The 22870-nt window shown below is 40.3% G+C and overlaps 1 protein-coding gene across 1 annotated transcript in view; it reads right to left on the bottom strand.

Moving 5' to 3' along the window:
• LOC143215961 (uncharacterized) overlaps window positions 1-19041 on the bottom strand; it is an 86704-nt gene extending 67663 nt beyond the window's left edge. The window contains exons 1-2 of the mRNA XM_076438608.1: window positions 18493-19041; window positions 202-428 (exon numbers count right to left, since the gene is read on the bottom strand). Of these exons, the coding sequence (XP_076294723.1) occupies window positions 202-279 (78 nt within the window). The 5' untranslated portion in view covers window positions 280-428; window positions 18493-19041. The remainder of the gene's footprint in view (window positions 1-201; window positions 429-18492) is intronic.
• Between the last annotated feature and the right edge of the window lie 3829 nt (window positions 19042-22870).

Genomic DNA, 22870 nt, shown 5'->3' with positions numbered 1-22870 from the left:
CGCAGTCTGTTAATGAAGCTACATAATATTAACTAAAGTATTTCGTTTCCTGTTTGGAAAATTTACAAACCAGTATTTTTCGATTTGACATTATCATTGCGCAATACTCAAGGAGTTAATAGTCCAAGCAAAAAATAAACCGTTTCTTGTAACAAATGGCTGAACCCCTAGTAGAATAAGAAGGAACAAAATTATACTGACCTTTCCCAAAAAATAATTCATGAGCAAATATTCTTGAAAGGCAGACGATGACGACGCTAAATGTATTTCTGTGGTCATTCGTTTCCTGAATCCACAGAACGATGGATTAGGTGCTTAGAATGCTAAGATTAGGCTCAGCGTACATATGCTGGAGGTGATGACAGGGACAAACACGTTGTTTGTGTCGGTGAAATGTGTAAATAGCTGCACCTCATTTACCTCCGTGCCTGGAACAAAATGGAATATCATCATCACATCAAAAATTATATTCTTGCATACTTTTATATTTGACTTGGAAAATCAATTTTATTATTGTTCGATAAAACGAAGACGAATATTGATAAATATTGGAACAGTATGAAATATTATTGTTTTTATTAATTAAAAAAATTTAATTCAGTGTACTTTGATAGACCAAATCTTGATATTACATTCCATATAGTTTAAACATTTAATTTAATTCATAAAACATTATATTTTCAGGATTCATCTTGGGAATCAGATTAAAGAAACAAGAAAAAGTGCATTGATTTTTGCATTGAACTTCAAGTTCAAATGTCAACAACAAATTGGAATATTTTGCAAAAATTGCAGTTTTAAAAACTACATTTTGTCAATAATATTTTTCGATGAGAAATTTCTTAGATTTTAAACTATTGATTTTTGTTTAAACATTGTGCGACGTTTCTCCCTCCCTCGCGAATTCTCGGAGCTTGTCCGCGAAACGCATTGGCGCGTCGACTAGTTCAATCAACCGATACCACCGGCACCTATGGAGACAATTACCGTACGCCATATACGTTCATCCGCGGAATTCATCTCGGATAGATACGAGAGTAGGAGAACGAGAGATTAAATCGGGGCCCGAGTTCCGCCGTAAGATCTCTCCTTGCCGCAAGTATCCGGCAACACAAACGGGACTACCATAGCCGGCTACAAACGCGTACACGGCAGATACAACAGGCAACGTACAACGTTTCCTGTTAGCTGTTATTCTTGCGCGCACAACGCGTAGCTCCTTCTACGCGTCTCGTTCTATCCACGGGACCAGACAATTTGCTTGCAACCTCGAGATTTATGCGGTCCCCGTGAACAGTACGAGTACTGTTACTTTCTTCTCCGCGGAGAATCGTCGGCTCAAGGGAAAACTCCGCCGGCTTGTCGTCGACGATTCGTTCCGACGATTGACTTTGTCTGACCGACGTATTGGAACGTCGGAACAAACATTCTCCAGCAAGAATTACGCGGCATTGCAATTTTTAACAAAAGTTTAGTTAGCACAATTTTCAATTTCGCGTTTTAATTTCAATTTCGGGTGCTAAAATAAAGTGTACGTTCAATTAAATGTCCCATCGCAAATTGTTCAATACGAGGTCCGATGGAGGAATATCATAGAAGAACAATTTGCAAGGTCATCGTTATTTTTTTATCGGGAAAACTTATTCTTTTTTATTCCATGTTATACCGACTGAAAAAATACATTTGAATATGCTTTAGTCATTAACAAGATGGAATAAAAAAAATAAGTTTTCCCGATAAAAAATAACGATGACCCTGAAAAAACTATGAAAAAATAACCGGACAAAAAAACTGTTCTTCTATGATATTCCTCCATCGATACCGTTTAAATTATCCCATAAATATTTTTTTTGTGCCACCTACAACCGAGACACCCTGTATTTCGCGGAATTTTGCGGAGCACTTGCAAAAGCTCGCGGAACACCGGTTAAGAACCAGTGATTTAAGCTATCAGAGCACAGATTCGGCCTGCGAGATCCATGAATGGAATTTGTACTGTTTTAATTCCCCTCGAATTATCTCAGAATGTCTGAATGAATTCTCGTTCCACTAGAAGGAGACGAACGGTTAACGGATATTGCATCGGCGGATTAACGAATCGCTTCCTCGTCGCCTATCGGCGCAACAAACACCCGTCCCTCGTGCGATAACAATTTTCCCTGGATTCGTCGACATTTATTATGCATTAGATCGGCCGCGTGCACTCGCATTATCTCATCAGAACGATCCCCGGACGTAATGCGAGCCGCCGTGGAAGAACGATGTTTAAACCGGCGCGTTACACGATTACTCGGTGTGCCCGATAAATGAACGATCGATTTCGCGGTCGGCGAGAGAGCGCGTAAGGATCCACAAAGTTACGATCACTAGGCGAACTATTATAATAATTTACGTTCATCAGCATAATGATAAGATCCCCCGGTTGCTCTTGACGTACGGACGGGGGCGGGGGGCGTCCTTATCACGTACAGATTGTGATAGGAGATTATGGTCCGCGGAATTAGTACGGGAAAACCGGGCCCTATCCTAGATCTATGGATCTACAGAACGGCTCCAAGGCGAACGGTAAATCGAGTGTTTCGAGCGGGGTTCACGGACGAGATATCCACGGCACAGAATGTGCCGGCAGTTTTCCTAGGCGTGGGATACGTATTACGCTAATAGCGATAATGCGCCGTTTCTCTGAAGAGGATACACTAAGAAAGTCGGTGAGCTGCACCAGGAGACATTCTGCGCGCGGAGTGTATCGTATCGATAATGTTATGTGTCGTGTTATAGTTTAGTAGTACTGGGATACACGTTATTGCCAGCGATGGGATCGAGCCAGCCGCTGGGAAGCCGGTAACCGCATAGGATCCAGGGAGAAAATAAACTGTTTCTTGACGCTAGATCCACCGGATCGAGCTAAATGACCCATTTCGAGGTTCTTGTCTCGCGATCACGGCCATAGATAGGCCGTGCGATAGGAAAAGTTGATCGTGGGAAAACACCGTTTAATTATTCGGTGGCGGTGATCGATGACCATTTACATTTCGAATTTCTTTTCAATTTCGTTCACAATAAATCAAAAATCAGGGCCACTTATAATTTTCCAAATTCTTCGCGGTAATCGTAGAACTTGGGCTAGAACGTAATTTAACAATAATTTCTATGAACTACTGAAGTACTGATCGTCCATCAGGAGATGGCAGCGATTTCGACAGTGGAGCGCGGGGGCCCCACTCTTGCGCTTACGATTCGGCCAATTGCGGAAGTTGTGTAGCGCGGAGTACGGATATCACGTGGTCCCTAAAAGTTTCTCACTGCCATCTCCTGACAGACGATCAGTACACACATATACAGGCTGTGGCCGGACGGGTGGTACAACCGAGCAGGGGGTGATACTACATGTAAATATAAGTCGAAAAAAAGGAATAACATTTTTTCGTTCGACGCTTCGATTTCAAGAAAATCAAGTTTGAAAATGCAGCGAATACACGTGGTATTGTATAGGGATCGTCTGACGCGTCCGACCATGATCAACCAATTCTACTTTGTGCATATACAGTACTATTTACTAAAGCACGCAAATCTGGCGGAACTTTAAACTCGATTTTCTCGAAAACGAAGCGTCAAACGAAAAAATGTTATTCCTTTTTTTCGATTTATTTTCACATGTCCGGTTGTACCACCCGTCCGGCCACACTCTGTATTTATATCACGTGCAAGAGAAAGAAGCACCCGGCCATACTTAATAGAAAAGCGTAAAACATCAAATAAGAACACAGTAAGTCTTGAAAAGGGATTCCGCTGTTTAATTGAATAGTTCTGAGGATATGTGTTATCGCGGATTATCTAATACTTTCAATGCAACAAATCAATCATTGTACAATACAATTTCTACATAAAGACATTGTTTGTCATTATATCTTATAATTATACTGGGTGCTTCTTTCTTTTGTACGGTAGTGTGTATTAATAATTTGCTTTTCTCCTCTTGACTTTTATGACTTTTATGACTTTTGTATCCATTATTCTGATATGAGTTTGCAAAATATCTAGAATTGTTTTAAAGTCATCTACTCAGGTGACAGGTGAAGCGTATATGTACAAGGGTTTTAAGTAAACTCCAGATGTTTCAAATAGAATAATTTCGGGAGAGTCGCACGGCTATCGAAGTGCAGGACAAAGTCTCGAAACAATTTGACGTTTCTAAATTTGTTTACAACGCAAACATTTTTTACATTGCATACGTCCATCAGATCTATCGTTCCGAGCGATCACGGTCGCGATCGGCAAGTAAAATTTACTAAGACCGTTGCATCGACCGTAGGCACACAAAAATCGAGAGGTGCATTTAACTCGGCGTCGGCGCTACTGCGAATCGGCTCATTGTTCCTGCAACGTGGTCACGTTTCCCATCGGCATACCGTTACGTTATATTATGCAATTGACACAGGTGCGTTTTCGTATACAATTGTCCCCGACCGAAGGGGAACAATGAGACACATAAACACGAGCCGATGAAACCGCATCAAAAACGTGCCCGGCGAAAGCCGAGCCATCTACGAGCATCGGACTGCGCGCGTCGTTTTTAAGATCACACTAATTACACTACAGTGGAACCTCGCTCGTTGCAACCTCGTTGGTTGTATACTAGCGATCCCCACCACGAATTTTGTAGCTCGTGGTGGGTATAGTGATGGCTGTGCAGGCGAAATGCGAAGTGGGGAGGTAGGGAAACAGATCGCGTGATTGGTTGCCCTTTTCGGTCGCGTTTTCGGTGGTGTGCAACGAGCGAGGTACTACCGTACTATGCAGCGTACATTTGAAACTGCAAGACTCTTAGCACGTTCACTATAATAATGTACGTGACACAAACAAAATTTGTAAAACAAAATTTTTAAAGACTTGAATGATGTCAATCTTTCTAATGTTTCTGCTTACAGCCTCCCATTTTTGACATAAATACATGAAACCTCGTAAAACCCACAGTCTACTGATCACATTCCATGGTTGACCCTGACAAATTCGTTTTCGTAATACAAAGTTGATTTTGTATAGTGATCTCGTTTTGCACGCGCACGATCCATTGTCTTACAGCATGTTTGAGCTCGAGTTTCTGTCATGGGCAGTGGCATTGCCTCGAAAATTGATTTCCACCGCCCGGTGCACTCTGGGGCAGACCTTTGGCCGAGTCATCTTCGGTGCGGCCGATTCGTCACGGTGCTCGCTGTCAACAAAACCGTCGCCAATAAAACGGCATTCCCTCGCGCAGGCGTTGGTACCGGTAAATCGGTAATGCCGGCGAATTTCCACGGGAATTTCGCTAACACAAAAATGCTGTGACGGTCGCATCGCCAGCACCGTATTTATCGAGCTAACGGTCGACGTGTCTGCCGAACGAAGTGCAAGGTTCCTCTGGAGTCAGCGCGATGCCGGTGCCACGGCTCTCGCAAGATTAGCTTCGATTCGGAATTATGTGGTAACCCGATGGTTTAAGGGTGTAACGATCGCGTGTAATGACTCGGTGATTACACAATTACTCGAAACGCCGAGGCTCAGACTGTGGCTAAGGCTTAAGGCTGCGGCTGAGGTTGAAGCAGAGATCCCCTTCACAGCGTGTTTATAGATTCTTTCGCCGGTGCTGGCGCTGGCACAAACAATCTTTGCGTCAAGCTCTAGATTAATCGATCCTGGCCATTATAGGGAACTTTCATCTTACAACAATATGTAATCATACCTCTCGCTACCTGAGCCGCTCTTCTCCCCGTCATAGCATTCTCTAGCCGACGACGGTTATGCCACTATAGGGACGTAATTATGGTGAACAGGGGACACACGATTTCTCGATCGTTTCATTGGCTGCCCGCTTCCTCCTGCCTTGCTCCTTTTCATTCGACCGACGCTACCTCTCTCGAACTTGTCATCTGTAGAACGTGTTAATTGACAAAGAGCTGCACAAGGTACGATGATAATACCGGTGCTATCATAAGGATGTCTATAAGACGTAATTGCGGCCAGAGATTACCGGTTGCTGCGCTGCCGCGGAACGATCGGTACAACCACGCATTTTTCTTAATAAAATGTTACAGCGATCGAACGAGTCCTATAAAGGACGCTTAATTGAACTATTAATGTTACTTTAGTGACATCGATGACTCGTACACTTGCAACTACACGCGGTTTCGCCTAATTGCCTGCGTAAAGTGCAACAAAGCGTTCGCTATCGCGAGTATTAATGACATTCTAGATTTACTTTTACCGTAGCAACTCCCCTAATCGATGAAATCAATTTTTCTTTCACTTTGTTTTGCAGGGAGATTTACTGACTAAATGTATGGAACTTATTTTTCTGGTCGACAATTTATTACGGCTATGGTCCTTTGCGAATGTTCATTCGTGTTGCTTAATAAATTAGAGGAAACATTAATGTATCGAAAGTGTAAATAGTTGTAATTGATGCTTGGGCGAGAATATAACATTTTTATAGTGCCATAAAGAGACTCTTGCTCGTCAGAATTTACAATGTATTATTTTTGCATTAAGACGGTTCACTTTTTTGTGTGTTGTGTAAATTGATAATAAATTATGTATTGGCAATCTTAAATTCTTTTAATGATCTTGTTATTTTAGATTGCACATTTTTCAAATGTTCCAATTTTATACTAATAAGAATATTATTTGCACACAAGAATCTCTTCATTGTAATTTTCAATTCAATTGAATTTATTTGATTGAAGGTAGATTATATTGAAGATAAATACTAAACAAAGCAAGTAAATTACATTGAAGAAAAATCTAAACATATTTAATAACAGTAATGAAAGTAAACTATATTGAAGATAAATCTAACCAAAGAAAGCAAATCACATTGGAGAAAAATCTCAACATGTATAATGGATATAAATTACATAGAAGAAAATTCTAGACAAAGATGAAAGTAAATTACATCGAAGCTAAAAGTCCAAACAAAAATGAGAGTCGATTACATAGAAAAGAATCTAAACAAATTGGATGAAAGTAAATTACGTTGGAGATAAATCTAAACAAATAAGAAAGTAAATTACGCTGTAGAAATATTTAAACAGATTAGATTCGTAGGAAAAGTTTCAATGAAAATTGCACTTCGAATCATTCCGAGACCATGAAGATCTGATTCAGGTGTTTCTAGATAAAATGAAAAATTGATAACCATTCTCTACGAACTTTCTAATGCAACTGCACCTGATAGGTTATATCATCATCCCCCACACTCGGTGACTATGATTAATCCCACAGTGCGAAATATATTGCGAGAATCCTAAATGTGGGATGCAAGAATCATTTTTCTGTGAGTAGTTTCAGTTTTACAATTAATATTCAAGCTGCGATTCCCGCAGTTATTCCGTCACACTGTTAATAGCTTCTGTGGAGTAGGTGGTGTACCAACACTCTCACATCCTCCCAAGAACCGCGAATTTGCTCATCGTCGTTACACAATGTGTTGCTAATAAACAAGAGCGCAATTAGGTAACGGAGGAACGACGTAACTCGATCGCCAAAACAATAGGGTGCTACAACTGGAGCAATCATTCCACAACTACAGTTTTCATCGTTGACGTCGCGTCCTCGCGAGAGCTGACAGTTGCGTAAGCTGTCAGTCAATTCGCACGAATCGTCAGGCCTGTGATGAAAGGAGTCACTCGAAGAAACAAAAGTGATTGGAAACTAGACATATCGCGAGGCTCATGAGAAATGTGAAAGTTGTCCCAACAGCGTGGGTGTAACCTATCTCACGCACGATTCACACATCCGCAGCGGTTATGGCTAGATCCATTCCCTTTTCATGATCAACCGGCAGTTGCGCGAATTGTTCTCAGAAATTTTCAATTATCGTGCATGTTAATACGACCTTGCTCTCCTCGCTCATTCAGTGCTCACCTGCTTACATGATTTTATGCGATCTTGAAAAAGACTGCGCGCCAGGTGTTAATTAATCGAATCTTCGTAAAATGGAGATGATACAGAGAAAATTTATTTCTCAATCCTATATTTTATACTTCTTAAATTGTATTCGACTCTAATCAGAGAGTCCCAGGGTGTTCTTGAGGTGATTTGAAGTAACTCTTTGCGAAAATGTTCTCCGCGGCTTCGTTGAGGAATTATTGCGCGCTCTGATTGGCCGCTGCTTTTCGGTAATAACTCTTTAACACTAAACCTACCGAGCCTTAAAAGTAACTGGTACATGTTCCCTTATAAAAATGACAAGATTGATGTTATTCAGACTTTGTGCAGCTCCTATTGTAGTATGTGATCCATTTAAAATATCTATACAATCATTTCTTATGAAATTATGTATTTTTATTATATCAATAATCGTAAAATGGAAAATCTGGAACCAGTCATTTTGGCTGTTGATGGTAGGTTTAAGGGGCCTATTCGCGATCAAGCAAAGTACGCAGCAATTATTGTGCAGCATGGTGCAAATCCATATTGTATTAATTAGTCAATCACTATCATTCACATCCAATCATGTTGCGCAACAATTATAGTGCAGCATAATGTTTACACACAAATCCACATTGTATAATTTATTATTCAATCACTATCATTCACGATCAATCATGATGCGCAACAATTATTGTGCATAGGCCCCTTTAGTGTTAACAAAGCCGCGGAGAGCATTTTCGCAAAGGAAGACCTCAAACGACCTAAACAATCACTTCTTCCAAGCAAGTACATTGTTGAGACATCCTGTATACAAAAAAATTGCAAAATTTCTGGATACACTTGCATGAACTAGACAAATCGAACAACCAGACACTAGATCCTGTTCTCGCGGAGCACTCTGTATAAGACCCAGGACGAATCTTGGCTAGACACCTGATACACAGAGTCAGATCTTCTTCCTCCTTCCCAGTATCCCATATTCTGCGTTCAGTTTCTCTTCGTACTGATCTTTCGCACGGTGTTACATATACCACGTGCCTACGCGTTACTACATAACGAGGGGCTGCAGCTTGTATACAAATAAGCGTCGCGTCTTCCGTGCCCAGTTGGCAGGAGGACGTTATTTATCACTAGGAAGCGCAGAACTCTGATTAACGAAGGTCAACGCCGCGCCGGTGTAGAGTCCTCGGACCATTCACTCCGGGATCTGAACCCCTCGGTCACGTTACATGTGTTCGCGGATATAACGGTCCGCGCGCGACGAATTCGAATGGATTTCGTGACAGCGTCGTCGTCACGGATAATTAAATCGATCATCTCGCCCCGGTGACGTCACTCGGCATCGTTAACACCGTTGGCATCGTTCGCCATCGCAGCCGCAACTAACGAGGAGCTTCGATGACCCGAGATTCCGATTTTCTTGAACCCTTCGCGACCCTAACTGGTCCCCTCTATTTGATTTCAGAACTGGCTGCGACATAGTGCTATTTCACCCTCGCTTCTACATCAATTGTATTAGGTCATCCTATAAGTTCGTGCCGTTTTTCGAGCGAAGTTTTTCGACCTAACCCACTCGCCGTGGAATGAAAACGGCAGCTTCTTCTCCGTTGCCGGTCTATCTGATACGTGCCACCTTTGCCAACATCGATTCTGTCAACACGATTTAAAGAACGATGTTAAGATTGTTAAGAACGACGTTCGATACATAAATTCAACTGGACCGTAAAGGTACGGTACCGATTCTACAAGAACTGATCCGAGATCCTCCTCTTCTGGCCTTTAAAGCGCCAAATATTTTGCATTTACTAAGCGCACCGGCGCAAAGGTAATTGCTTTCATTGTATTAAGTCATCCCATAAGTAAGCATACCTTTAAGTTTGTTTTAGGTATTTTCAGAACATCTGACATCTCCTCAACTGATAAACTTCGTGATTTCTGTACAAGGTCTCGAATTTTATCTTCGTCTGTCTGGGGACGACGCCCGGAACGTTCCTCGTCTTCTAATAAAAAATTCCCACCTTCGAAACGTTGATAGCACCTCCTACAGGTACAAGATGAAAGCGCACATTCGCCGTAAACAGCACATATGTTGTTCGTTGATTGTGACTGAACTTCCCTTCCGAAATTCATATTCTCTAGACTGTTCCCGAACAGCTACGCTTAAGTGCATTGGTCCCTTATCGCTGTAAAGTTTATAAATCGACGCATGAAATGTATACACAAACGTCGACACGAGACCCAGGTCCCAGGTAATAATTTCTCTCTTTCTAAATTGTCTTAATTCAAACGAATTCACCTAAACGACGCGACGTTCTAGTGTGTACGGCTTCCTTTCGATGCAAGACAATGGCTGGAGGGTACTTTAATTTTTGAAGAGAACGATTGGGTTTCGACCCACGGTTAGTAGAATAACTCGCAATCAAAAACAGTTGTTGACCTTTTCACCCTGAGATTCGCGGTCAAGGTTAATTTTGCTGCACCTCTCTAACATCGATTTCTACCAAACCGAGGGTGTAGTATTGGTACTGGTGTACGAAATAAGCTGCAATTTCTCTACTTTCCGCAGCAAGTGTATGGTGGTTCGATGTTCATTCTGGCCAGTAGTTGCCCAGCGGTGAGAATGATCGTAGCAGAGTATGTACCAGTAGGACACTGACGTAATTCCTGGCAATCGTAGCCGGCGATCAACTCCGGCTCTCGTCTCTGTCGCTCGTTCGCTCGGCAGGAGGAAGGAGTTCCCTCGGTAAACAGATTTTCTTCTCTTTTTCAGTGTCACGTGAAAGAGAGGAGGCAGAAGAGAGGAGACGTCGAAGCCCAGGCTAAGATCGGAGGGCCCCATCGGTACCGTTACTTCCTCAGGGGCTCCCGGGACCAGACGTGTAATTTATATATCGCCCCGTGGACTCTGCGAAAGTATACAGTCTTTTTTACGACTCCGGTTCGCAAAGAGGAGAGAGAGAGAGAGAGAGAGAAGGGGAAAAAGAAGCAAAAGAGCTGTTGAGGTCCGAGAGCACCGACTTCTCTCTGGCCGGCCACTTCTTTTTCCACCGATGCCAAAGCAGCTCGCGGAACAATGCACGCACGTCAATTACGATCACGGTAGCTGTTCACCTCCCCGACGATGTTGCCTGTCATTATTCTGTTACGTTTTTCACCGGCCGCCACTGTTTCTTATTGAGCCCGCTTGCCAAAACGATGACGGGCATGTATATGATCGGTCAATCTGGAACCCGGTCTCGAGCTGATCATAACCGAAAGCTCCGTCGCTAATTAAGTGGGAGCGAACCGCTCCTTTTTCTGAACCTGCTTGTACGCATTTATCAACGGAGCTTTCAGGATTGCTCATCGAGATACAAGCACTGGCCCCAAAGCAAGCTTGGAATTGTTCTTTAATCCTCATGTCTGGTGGATTTCATGCATTCATGACAAAAATGTACATTTAGTCTTACAATAGAGGAATTCGAATAATAAATTAATTTTAAACTTAATTCGAAGAGGATTTCAATCGAATGAAAACCAGTGGAAGCACTATCCCCAAAGCAAGCTCGGAGTTTTTATTTAATCCTTATGTCTAGTGGATTTCAGGCGTTCATGACAAAAATGTACATTTAATCTTAGAGGAATTCCAATAATAAATTAATTTTAAACTTAATTCCTAGAGGATTTCAATCAAATTAGAAACAATAGAAACATTTAAAGAAATTTTAAATAGTGTTAGAAAGCACTGTCCCCAAACCAAGTTCGGAAGGATTTCATGCATTCATGACAAAAATGTAAATTTAATTTTAGAGGAATTCCAATAATACATTAATTTTAAACTTAACAGAAACATTTAAAGAAATTGTAAATACTGTTGTCATTGTTTTCAACGCACTCAAATTATTTAAAAAAGAAATTCTATGTAGCTTCTGTATATCAATCAATCATTCAGTCATTCAATCAATTATTTCCAACCTGCTGAACATATTAAGAATTTCAAGTACCTAATGAGTGAAGAGTATTTTTCACGAGAACCGCTTACGGTAGTATCGTAGTCCACGAATTCACTTTGCGTCTCGCTGCCTAACAGCCGGTTTCTCACACTCGGAAAATTAGCCAGAAGATGTACAGGCGTCGTTTTTCTCGGCCTCGATTTATCCGACAATTTCCGACGATTTATTGAGGGAAGAAAACCTGGCCGAGAAAAACTAGCGTGACTAAGCTGGTGACCTCTTCCCACTGGTTCCCCCTATTCCGTGACGAATCAGAATGAATCCTGAAAGAGTAGTTCCTGGTTACGCCCTTTGTGAGAGCTCGATATAGCAGACGCGACGTGATTATCTAGAAATAATTGTTATCATCGATTTATTCGGTTCGATGTTCCACGTAGTCATCGCGAATACTTTGTTCAATTTTCTGTAGAAAGTACCTTCGTACCTTTTATTGGCTAATATTTAATTAGGACGATGAAACGTAGTAAATCCTAATTATTCTTTCGTTTATCATTTTTCTAAATTGATGATACCTTAGCAATTACCAAAAGTCTCTAACAATTTGAAAGCATGTTATGGAATTTACATCTTTTTAGTGTTTAAACATATGGCACTTATCTTTTGTCATAAAAAACATGATAATAGAAAATAGTGTCTTAATAGTATAATATATTAATTTTAGTATACACAAATAGTATATTTGAATATACTATATTTTTATTGCAAATTGTAAATCATGTTTTGTTCCAATGTTCAATTCTTTATAGAATTTCATTAGAATAAGTATTTCATTAAATGAGAAAAACTATTAATGAATACAAAAGGTACAATAATAACATAATATTACAACATGTGTACATAAAGATTTAAAAAATATGTTAAGGAATTTCTGATATAAATCCGGGTACTAAACATTCATCTAAGTGGATAACGAAGCGTAAAAAAGAAAAATCACTGAACACGTACATCAAGAATAAATGCAGTTATAAGGAAACAATCATTCCGTTTCGAAGACGTTGAACTTTGTAACAATAATGAAAAGTATTCGAAAGCCCGATAAGAACTGCTATGTAAGAAAATCCTTCCGCGGAGAGGTATCAATTTCAGTGCAGGAAACTTTGATTGGAGATACATTACAATTAGCAGAAGAAGGGACGCACCGATTACGCTTCTTGCTTATGTTTCGGTAGTAACACTGAAGGAGAAATAATGCAGAGGGAAGTCCAACCGATCAACATTTTTCCCATGCACATAATTCCCGTAACGAGGGACGTGGATCGTGCGATTCGCCTAACTGGAATGCGAAATCGCGCGCTTAACCCCGCATTGCAGGCTAAACGCGCGGACGACCGATCGGCCAGCGTGGTTTTTTCGCGATCGTGTTCACCGTATTCAGTATGTGCTTTGACACGAAAAGATCGCGATGACCCGCGATTTATGTCACGGCTCCGCTAGTAACTACGTCCGCGAACCGTGTGTCTACCGTGTGTCCCTCGACATGTTCCAAGTGGCGTGAGAATGAGCTCAGAATTTTTCTTTGGGAGCAAACACGACAAACAGTTTCGTGGCAGCCTCTGCTGTGAAATTCCTATTTTTCTAATTTCGAATCCCTAGGCACATCAGCTAACACCAAAGTTAATTAACTCGGACCGAAGGGAAAAAGTTACCCCCTCTCTGCCAGTAACAGGTTAGTCACGTAACATTGTGACACACGCGCGACAGAAACGAAGCGCGTCACGTGATCGGTCCGTGGCGGAAGGGTGGGGAGTAGCGTCGTAGAAGAGGAAGACGGAGTGGGGAGGCTTAATCTGGCGACACTTGGAGAATAAAGACTTCTTTGCGATCTTTTTTTTTTCTACTACCCCTGCCAGAAAGTATTTGTCGAACGAATTACTTGGGCGTTAAATATGAATAATACTACTTGTGTTACATACAAATATGGTACGAGAGGTCCCGATGATCTTTTAGAAAAATATTAACCAAATGCTGAATGGTTTTTACCACATGTAAAATAATAAATTGTCTGCCTCTGTAAGGAAATTATAAAGAAATTGAAACAGAAATGGGAGAGTTTTAAATATTTCTACTATAATAATAGAAATTCTTTTCGATTTTTGACATTTACTGGTACCGAGTCTAGATACCGAAGAAAATTTTGTCTATAAAAAATGAAGTATCAATCAAGTACACTGGCACTAAAATTTCAAATACAATATGAAATTCAAATTCTACCTCAGTCTACCTGTATGAGAAAATAACAAAGAAATTTAAATAGCATGGCGAAGCAATAGGACCCTTTTTAATACTTCTATTCTAATAATAAAAATTCTTTACGATTTGTAGTATCTACTGGTACCAAGTCTAGATACCGAAGAAAATTTTGTCTATAAAAAATGAAGTATCAATCAAGTACACTGGCACTAAAATTTCAAATACAATACGAAATTCAAACAAAACGATATTGAAAGGCGTTGTGGACCGCTCGACCAATTAAAGATGAATGGCAGAGTCGAAATATGAAAAGGCAGCCTTAACAGGAGAAATACAGCAGTCTACATTGCGCGTTTATACGAAAGACCAGCTCGGAACGCAATCTTACGGCGCGCATTAAGAAACACGCTGTACACGCATGCAAATGCACGTGCGGCGCTGATGCGACCACGTCTATTAGAATTGATCGGCAACATTAATACAAGTTAGTGCCGACATGGTTGGAACTCGTTGGGCTCCGGCGGCTCGATCTCTGGTCTCCGTCCTCGTCGTTTTCATAGTCCTCGGATCAGCTGTGTCTCGTTCTTGTACCCGCGTGATCTCCGATCTTGCGATTCCAACGGTGTGCTACGCAGTTTCGAAGCAGTCCCCGGGTTCAGTCTACGTCGGGACCGAGAGCTATCGGCCATCAATGTCCACTTCCGGCAAGATACCTTCCCTAGCCCCTATCTGTAAACGGCGACCAGAGACCAGAAACCCAGCGAGCAGTCTGCCAAATCACGGATTCAATGACCCGCTATGCATACCGGCCGTTTCGAGATCCCCGGGAAAATTAAGCGGGACCGTTTGATGCACGGCTATACCCCGTTTGGGCCTGTTATTGGCCGATTATTCGTCAGCCGTGCAAGATCCTCCGCGAAAAGTAATGGCGCCGATCCGATCTACGGCGTGGACGGGCCGAGTAAATCGCGATTCGATACGTTTGTTCGACTGACGCTCCGGGAACTAGTCCCGCTTAATCGCTTGTTATTGAATTGAATTGTTTTCGAATAGTTTCTGGGAGCGGAACTCGATGCCAGGTCGATCGTTACCGGACTGGGGACCTGGCTAACTGTTCCTTGCGATCCATAGTGTAGTGATTCGAGGTACTAGCTGGGCAAAACTCTGTTTTTACTTGTGTTTGTCGCGGGTCTTTGTAGTGCCGTTTTTGCGAAATACTCGTTTTTTACTCCGAATAAATATTAAACGATACATGTTGTGAATATTATAAAACATTTAACCTGTTCGCTACCAGCGTCACAAATATGTGAAATATGTAAAATTAATTTTATGCAATTCGTTGTTTAAAGTCATAGTAGAATGCATAATTTTCAGAGAATCTGTGACTTCCTTCTGTTAAACTGTTTTAATAATTCAAAATTGGGTACGTTGCATTTAATGAAACTTTCGAACAAGGAAGGTAAGCAACGAAAGAAATGCTAGTAGCGAACGTGTTAAATAGCTTCGAGGGACCTATCTGATATGGCATCTTTTTGGTGGGTGGAGGCGTTTCGGATATTTTAACGCCACCTTCATTTTTTTTAATGGAATGACCTACTTTTTGTATTGTAAGTCAACATCAATGCGAAATAATTTTCTATATGCGGAACTGCTTCTTCAACACCCTTCGATCGTGCAAATCCCAACGAAGTTCTATTCCAAATTATTTGTTAAAGTTTTTAATTTTTAATTTTATCATAATTCAGGTTCTTATTATTAAAGTAATGAGACCTCTTAATGTATTATTACCGCATTCCAAGTGCAACATTATTAATAGCTGTTCACGCGAATAGATTCTACACACATTCATCAACTGTGGGAGATTAATATCCGATCTGTTTCTTCGTTAGTTAAAAATGAAGTCACTAATTTGATCAGATTCTGGCTAGATAAGAGTACAATGCACGAAGTAGGAATTAGTTTTAATGAAAAGATTAGAATTCATAAGAAACAATATACAATATTATTGGTCTGAGTTGTGTAATGATTTCTTCATTCTATATCGTCTAGAGCAGGGTTGATTTAATCAGCATTTTATAGCGATCAGTCATCCTAAACTTAATTGAATAAATGTAGTGGTTCCACCAATGTAATAATTTTTCTAACCTGTTAATTAAATTCAATTTCCGGATAATTTATCATAACGTATTGATTAACTGTAAAGGAACATAAAAAAGTTTCTCTTAGATACATACATGTATTCATACACACAATAGTATTAAATCTTATTAAGATAAAATGATCATTATCCCTTGAAAAATGGCTGTACAGTTATTGTAATTCTTATCAGTAGACTGCGGATCCTTATGCATTTACAGCAAAATTGAGTAGACGAAATTCAAAATTGTTGTAAAATTTTTAAAATTAGAGATATCAATATATGATTCGTCCTCTATTAAAATCATTAAGGGAAGAAATAGCATTCGATTTAGTTTTTGTTTCTTGCAATCGATGCAGACAATTTTTATTTTGCATAAAGATCCGCAGTCTACTTATCAGAGTCGCCAGATCAGGGAAACTGTCTCAAATTGAGGGGAAAAAGTTGACCCCTCTCTGCCATAAAAGAGGAAGGGTAGAGTGGAAGACAAGTCTAATAAATCTGCTAATTAAATCTGTTGATAAAAACTTTTCACATGAACATACAAAAACTTAATGTAAGATTCAAACGTTTAATATACGATATAAGATTGTTATTCTTGTTTTTTTAAAACAATGAGAAAATAAATGATTTTATTTACCGGAGATTGGGCTGATAAGATCGATAACAAACAGTTTGGAGAATGTCTCGCATCACATATCCTGACACATGCTGAGAAATCGAATAATCCGCGAAGCTACGTCTAGACAGCCTTTTTTTATTAATAAACTTGCTCCACCTATCACGCACATATATCAAACGCCACCGCATATCTAGCCTTCGATCTCGGTAAACAAGCACTGATAAAAAATTACGATCTCGAAATTACTGCTTTTCTGTCGTATCAAAGCCTTTCTTCAATTATTTCTTCTCGACGTTGGGGGCGGCAGAGTGCAAGTTGCCTTAACCTTTATGTTTAACCCCCGATACTTACACCGATTTTGCCACATTGTATATAATTTCTGCACACTGTAATTTGTTAACATCAACTCGCGTACCTTCTTTCGATGCCCACGATCGTACGTAGTCAATTTAAACGCTATCAGAAAATCTCATTCCGCGGAAATTCCCGTGTATCAATGGCCGCGAAGAAGAATTAAAGAAAGGATGCTATATTTGGATCGCTGTGGAACGCGACCATGGACAACGAGTATCTCGAAAATATTTTCACTGTTTTCATGCAATATGTGATTTAAAAAACGCCATCATTTTTCAGTTACGAATTCAGCTTGTGGATAAGCATTTAACTATAGTTTACGTACTATGTAAAACCATTATAATTGAAGATAATCTGTTTTTGTTTAAGTTAATACAATAATTTTCTATTCCTTAGATTCCAGTCATTTTTACCACTGGGTGCAAGCCACCACGGTTTTACTGGACGTGGAGTTAGATAATGTTACACAATTCCACCATTTTGTGATTTTACGTAATAAAAAAAATACGACAATAAAAAGCTGAAATGTTGCTTCATTTTCCCTGGAAAAATTTTTTTTACAGTATCGCTATATACGTGACTGTTTGGCATTGGTTGATTTAAGCGAGGAAAACACCTTTATTGTTGGGCGACATCTATGTAGAATAGTTCATACTAACTTATAGTACACTAGCTTTTGCCCGCGGCTTCGTTCGCACAGGAAACTGATATTGTTTCTCCATAAAACCTTTTAACCCCCCATTCACCCCTATAGAGTGTTAATTTTATGTCATGTCGCCATCTTAGATTTGAAAACCACTTTTCACCCTCTTAGGGGTTGAATTTTTTAAAATTAATTAATTATATCAAAGAGCATTAAGACCAAGTTGCAAGCAAATCCGACCACAAATAAAATATTCCTCATACGAACGTTGCAACCCCTTTTCACTCCCTTAGGAGTTGAATTTCGAAATATCCTTTCTTATTCCTTGCATAGATCATAAAGGAAACCTCTGTGCAAAATTTCAGCTTTCTAGGTCCAAGGGTTTAGCCTGGATCAGTGAGTGAGTCAGGACTGTCCTTTTATATACACAGGGTGGTCCACCTAAATACGGCCACCTAAATATTTCCTCCAATTGTAGGGATACACAAAATATTTTTTGTACCCCCACAATTGCAGGAGATATGTAGGTGGCCGTATTTAGGTGGACCACCCTGTATAGATTAATAAATACAAGCTAGAGAAATTTCGTTCATATTATAATAGAAATAACCAATTAACGGACTTGCCCCGTAGACGGACTTACCCCACTCCACCTTGACTCATTTATTTCCAAAAGCGGACTTGTACCACTTTAAAAAAAAATCGGCTGAAATGTTGTCGTTGCGCAGCGTATTCGGTGCGTGCAGACCGAAATGACGAAAAACCGGCCTAGGTTGATGAGTCCACTACAAGGTATACCGTTCACCTGCGTCAACGTAGGCACGAAAAACGCGATGGCTCGTCATCGGCGAGCACGACCGGCGGTTTCCTCGGCGAGTGGTTGAAAGAAACGGTCTCCGTCTCTCTCCGTTCCTCTTCTCCCTCGCCTCGAATCGCAGAAAAACATAGTTTGCAGACCGTTACACGTCTCCAGCTCATAGTACATAGTATGTATACCCCGCACGACCCGGGAATCGACGACGTTCAATCAACGTGTACCGAGAGCGTGGCACACGTGTGTCAAGTCACGCCGTGAGCTGGACCACACGTTCGACGTCGGGAAGTTGCTTTCTCGGAGTCATGCCAAAGTGAAGTCGCGCGTAATCGTGGCCGAACGATCTGTCGTCTAGTCAGGTAGATCAAGCGTGTCGGGCTGGCATCTCCGTGGAATACCGTGGTAGATTGCACGGCGAACACACGTACACACACGCGCAGGTGAGCCAGCACACCTGCACCATGTCTCTCCTCCTCCCCTCACCCCTTCTCACGGTCTGCGAAACGTTCTCAAAAGCCGTTTCTGCGACGAGAAATGGAATTCTGTCAGCGAAGGGAAAGGGACATCGAACGACTCGAGGGACACGAGGGAAGACGGGTCCACAAAGTGGCCGAAGTATTTGAAGGACGGGACTGTCGAAGGTTCATTAGCAGACTGCAGATCTTCGTGGGGAATAGAAACTTTCTGAGTTTGTTAGAAGCAGATAGAGCTGTGTAAAACTTTGTTTCGTTTATTAAGGGAGCAAACTCCTTTTTGCAGGATTGCAAGAGTGCGGGATTCGCTTTTGTAATTTCTCGATAATACAAAATTGGGGGATTTTAGTGGTCAAGAACGCTAGATAAAAGATCGATCTAGGGCGCTATCGCCCTCAAAAGTCCCATTTTTTCGTTTACGAGGCATAATTTGCGTTATTCGACAGCGTAATTTGCGTTATTCGAAAGCATACAAAATGCGCATGTACAGTTACTTGAATTAATATTCGGACGCTCTAAAAAAGACGATAATTTATAAATTTTTTTTTTATTTTTGACGATAATTTTAAAAACTATACGATTTGAACTTTTTTGGGAAGCTAGAGCAATTAGTTTACTACTGGATATGAAAAGAAATTTTTTCAAAAATTGCAATTGATCGGAATTGTTGAAAAAATACTAAAAGTTGCATTTTACAACATTTTTATGTGGTCTAGCTTCCCAAAAAAGTTCAAATCGTACAGTACAATATTAAAAAAGTTATCGTCTTTTTTAGAGCGTCCGAATATTAATTCGTATAACTGTAGCTATTTTCATAGGTGTATGCTGCCGAATAATACAAATTAATATGAAATTTTCACCAACATGTTTGCGACATTGTACTGATTAAAATGAGACCAAACACGACACAATTTGGATCGTTTCTAATTGTTCATTTACGATTCGGGAGAACCTCAATTATCCGAATACGCGTTTCATTTATAAACAATGCAATCTAAAGTGATCCGTATACAACAGACTTTATTGTAAAAATCAGTTCATGTGTGTAACACTGTTCTTAGTCACTTTAAGGATGAAGCACGTTTATTATAGTCTATTTCTTGATAGTAAAATTATGCATACATATATTTTCTTGCAAAGAAAGGATCTAAGTCAATTTAGCAGATAATTCTATCACAAAATTTTGTTTCAGATGATTATGCCAAATTGTTATTTATTTGAAGTGTGTTTATTCGTAATTTATGTAATAGCATAATTTCCTTAATTTTTCAGATTGACTTATACAGTATACGTAAATCCAGTAAAAGCGCTAATAACGATGGATCAGGGAAAATACTGTACCATCATCAGTGTTTACTACAAGTAAAAAAGGTCAACACTGATCAGACAGATACGATCTTGTAGAGTTTTGTGCTGTCATGGCCGGTAACTATGTTGCGTCTAACTAAAAAAATGAAACTCAACGTGCTTGCGTTATGAAACAGGAAGGAACGAGCAGCACGTGCCAATATTGTAAACATGCCGACATATATTTATATGTATTTATTGTACGTGCTTTAATCACGAATAGAGTTGTCGAGTCATAGGCTACACAATTAATATTATGAAACACAGGTTTTTATCAAATGTAGCAGCTCATTAATTCTTTCTTCCTGTGCCTTTCAATAAGTTTAAAAACTAATATCATTAAAACATGAACAATAACGCGTATAATATGATCAAAGCCATTTTATAAATTTGTAAGTATTGGGAGATCGCAAAAGTTCATGTCTGATTTTCAGAAACATTAATAAATTTTTTAAAGGACAATCTAAAGTTTCAAGTCTCTAACTCATGGGGAAGTGGTTAAAAATTCGATTACAAGATTTGACGCATACAACAACGACAACTCGGCAAGCTAATATATTATAAGTGTGGTAAAAATATTAACTACCACAACTATCACTGAATTTACTGTTTTTTAATAAATATACTCGAATGTCGTATGCCTCTTCCGCAGAAACTGTAACAAATGCGCTGTCCAACAGTAGCAATTGATCCATCTCTTCCGCGTGTTGTTCAAACAGCGCACGAACGCATTCCACGAAACCGTCCAGTCATTCATAAAAGATTAACCCTGTCAATAACCATAGCCTATCTGCTGTATTACTGCTCGGCCATTTCGTTTTCGTCTCGGGGAAGTGAGGGGACGAAGAAATCGCAGACCGTAAGAAAAAGAAAGGGAGGAGTAAACGATTTAACGCAACGATCTCGCCGGTGCACGGGCACGTGAGAATTAACCAGCATTTGCATTGTAATACGCGTCGGGTAATCACTATGATTGCGGTGGGTGTAGCCAATCCTTAACTTAATAGCCTGGGTTGCCCAAAAGCCCTGTGTCGCCCCGGGTACGCGTGCATGTGCGGCGCGAAACTTTTATCGTTTCACCGAGTCGTAATTTTTGCGGGTGCACGGTTACGTGCATGGTCCTTAAGAGAGTCGAGATATAATAAGCGCCGCGCGCGTTTGCCTTCGCCACGGCCTTTATTTCCAACTCGTCGACACTGCACCGGCGCGCCGAGTGCAACGGTGCAACGGTCCTCGAGTCCTCGCGCACGATGATGCACTTCGGCTCCCTCGATCACGTGCGGGGAAAATGCTTCCGTGACATTTTCGCTGTTCGCCCCCCCCCCCCCCCTGAAAACTATTTCGGTTAAACTGCGGATTCTGTGTAGTTATGACGAAAATGTACAGTGAATCACAGAAATATTCGGACACTTTTAAAAAAGGACGATAACTTTTTAAATACTAAATCTACCCCGTCGTACATCTTCAATTTTATTTTTAAAAATTCCACGAGATCTAAATAAATAGAGCCTCGTCGTTTTTATCAGCTAAAATATTTTAGACGCTTTCAGTGCTCGGTAGTTTTACTGTCAATATCAGATCATATGACTTGGATATTTTTTGAGAAGTTAGAGCAATTAGTTTACTACAAGACGTGAGAAAAATTATTTAAAAAATTGCAATTGGTTGGAATTACAGAGGAAATACTAGAAGTTGCAGTTTACAACTTTCTTATAGGGGCCTGTGTTGAAAATTTAAAAAATACATTTTGCAGATCTGTGGCAATTATACATTTCTGAAAATTTCATCAAAAACCAAGTCCTATGATCTGATATCCAAAAAGTTATTGTCCTGTTAGAAACTTGACTGTATCATTTAATAACAAAAGTTCATTTTATAGAGAAAGGATTGCTTCTGGATCTATATTGATTAGACACACACAATATATGTACTCTTCACAGTGAGGCCTACAAGTATCCGATGTTTTTTTATCACCCTGTGTATGATTTCGGACTTTTTCCCTGCTAGACTAAGTATTAGTAGACTGTAAAGCAGTGTCGTCAGATTAAGACTTGTCTCCCACCCAAATTCGCGTTGCGCTTGCATTGTGACAGCCCCTGTAATGGCAGAGAGGGGGGGTGGGGTAACTGTACTCCTCTCAATTTCCCTACATTATGTTATATTACACGAGACCACCTCATCTTAGTAAGAAATATACGCTGATTAAATTGTACCCTCGCGTTACAGCAATCGGCGAGACTTCTTGCAAAATGTAAAAGTGCACAACAATAATAAATAATTGTGGACTATCCATAACAGGTTAATATTTGATGAAGCTTGTGGAGAGTATTAAATGATGAAAATCTACGTAAACAGAAACGCGAGATGGAAACAGGCCCTTTACCCCG

The sequence above is a fragment of the Lasioglossum baleicum genome, chromosome 14 (genome assembly GCF_051020765.1).
Source record: "Lasioglossum baleicum chromosome 14, iyLasBale1, whole genome shotgun sequence".
Taxonomy (NCBI): domain Eukaryota; kingdom Metazoa; phylum Arthropoda; class Insecta; order Hymenoptera; family Halictidae; genus Lasioglossum; species Lasioglossum baleicum.
The sequence above is the reverse complement of the archived record's forward strand: the minus strand, read 5'-3'. Positions and strand labels throughout refer to the sequence as shown.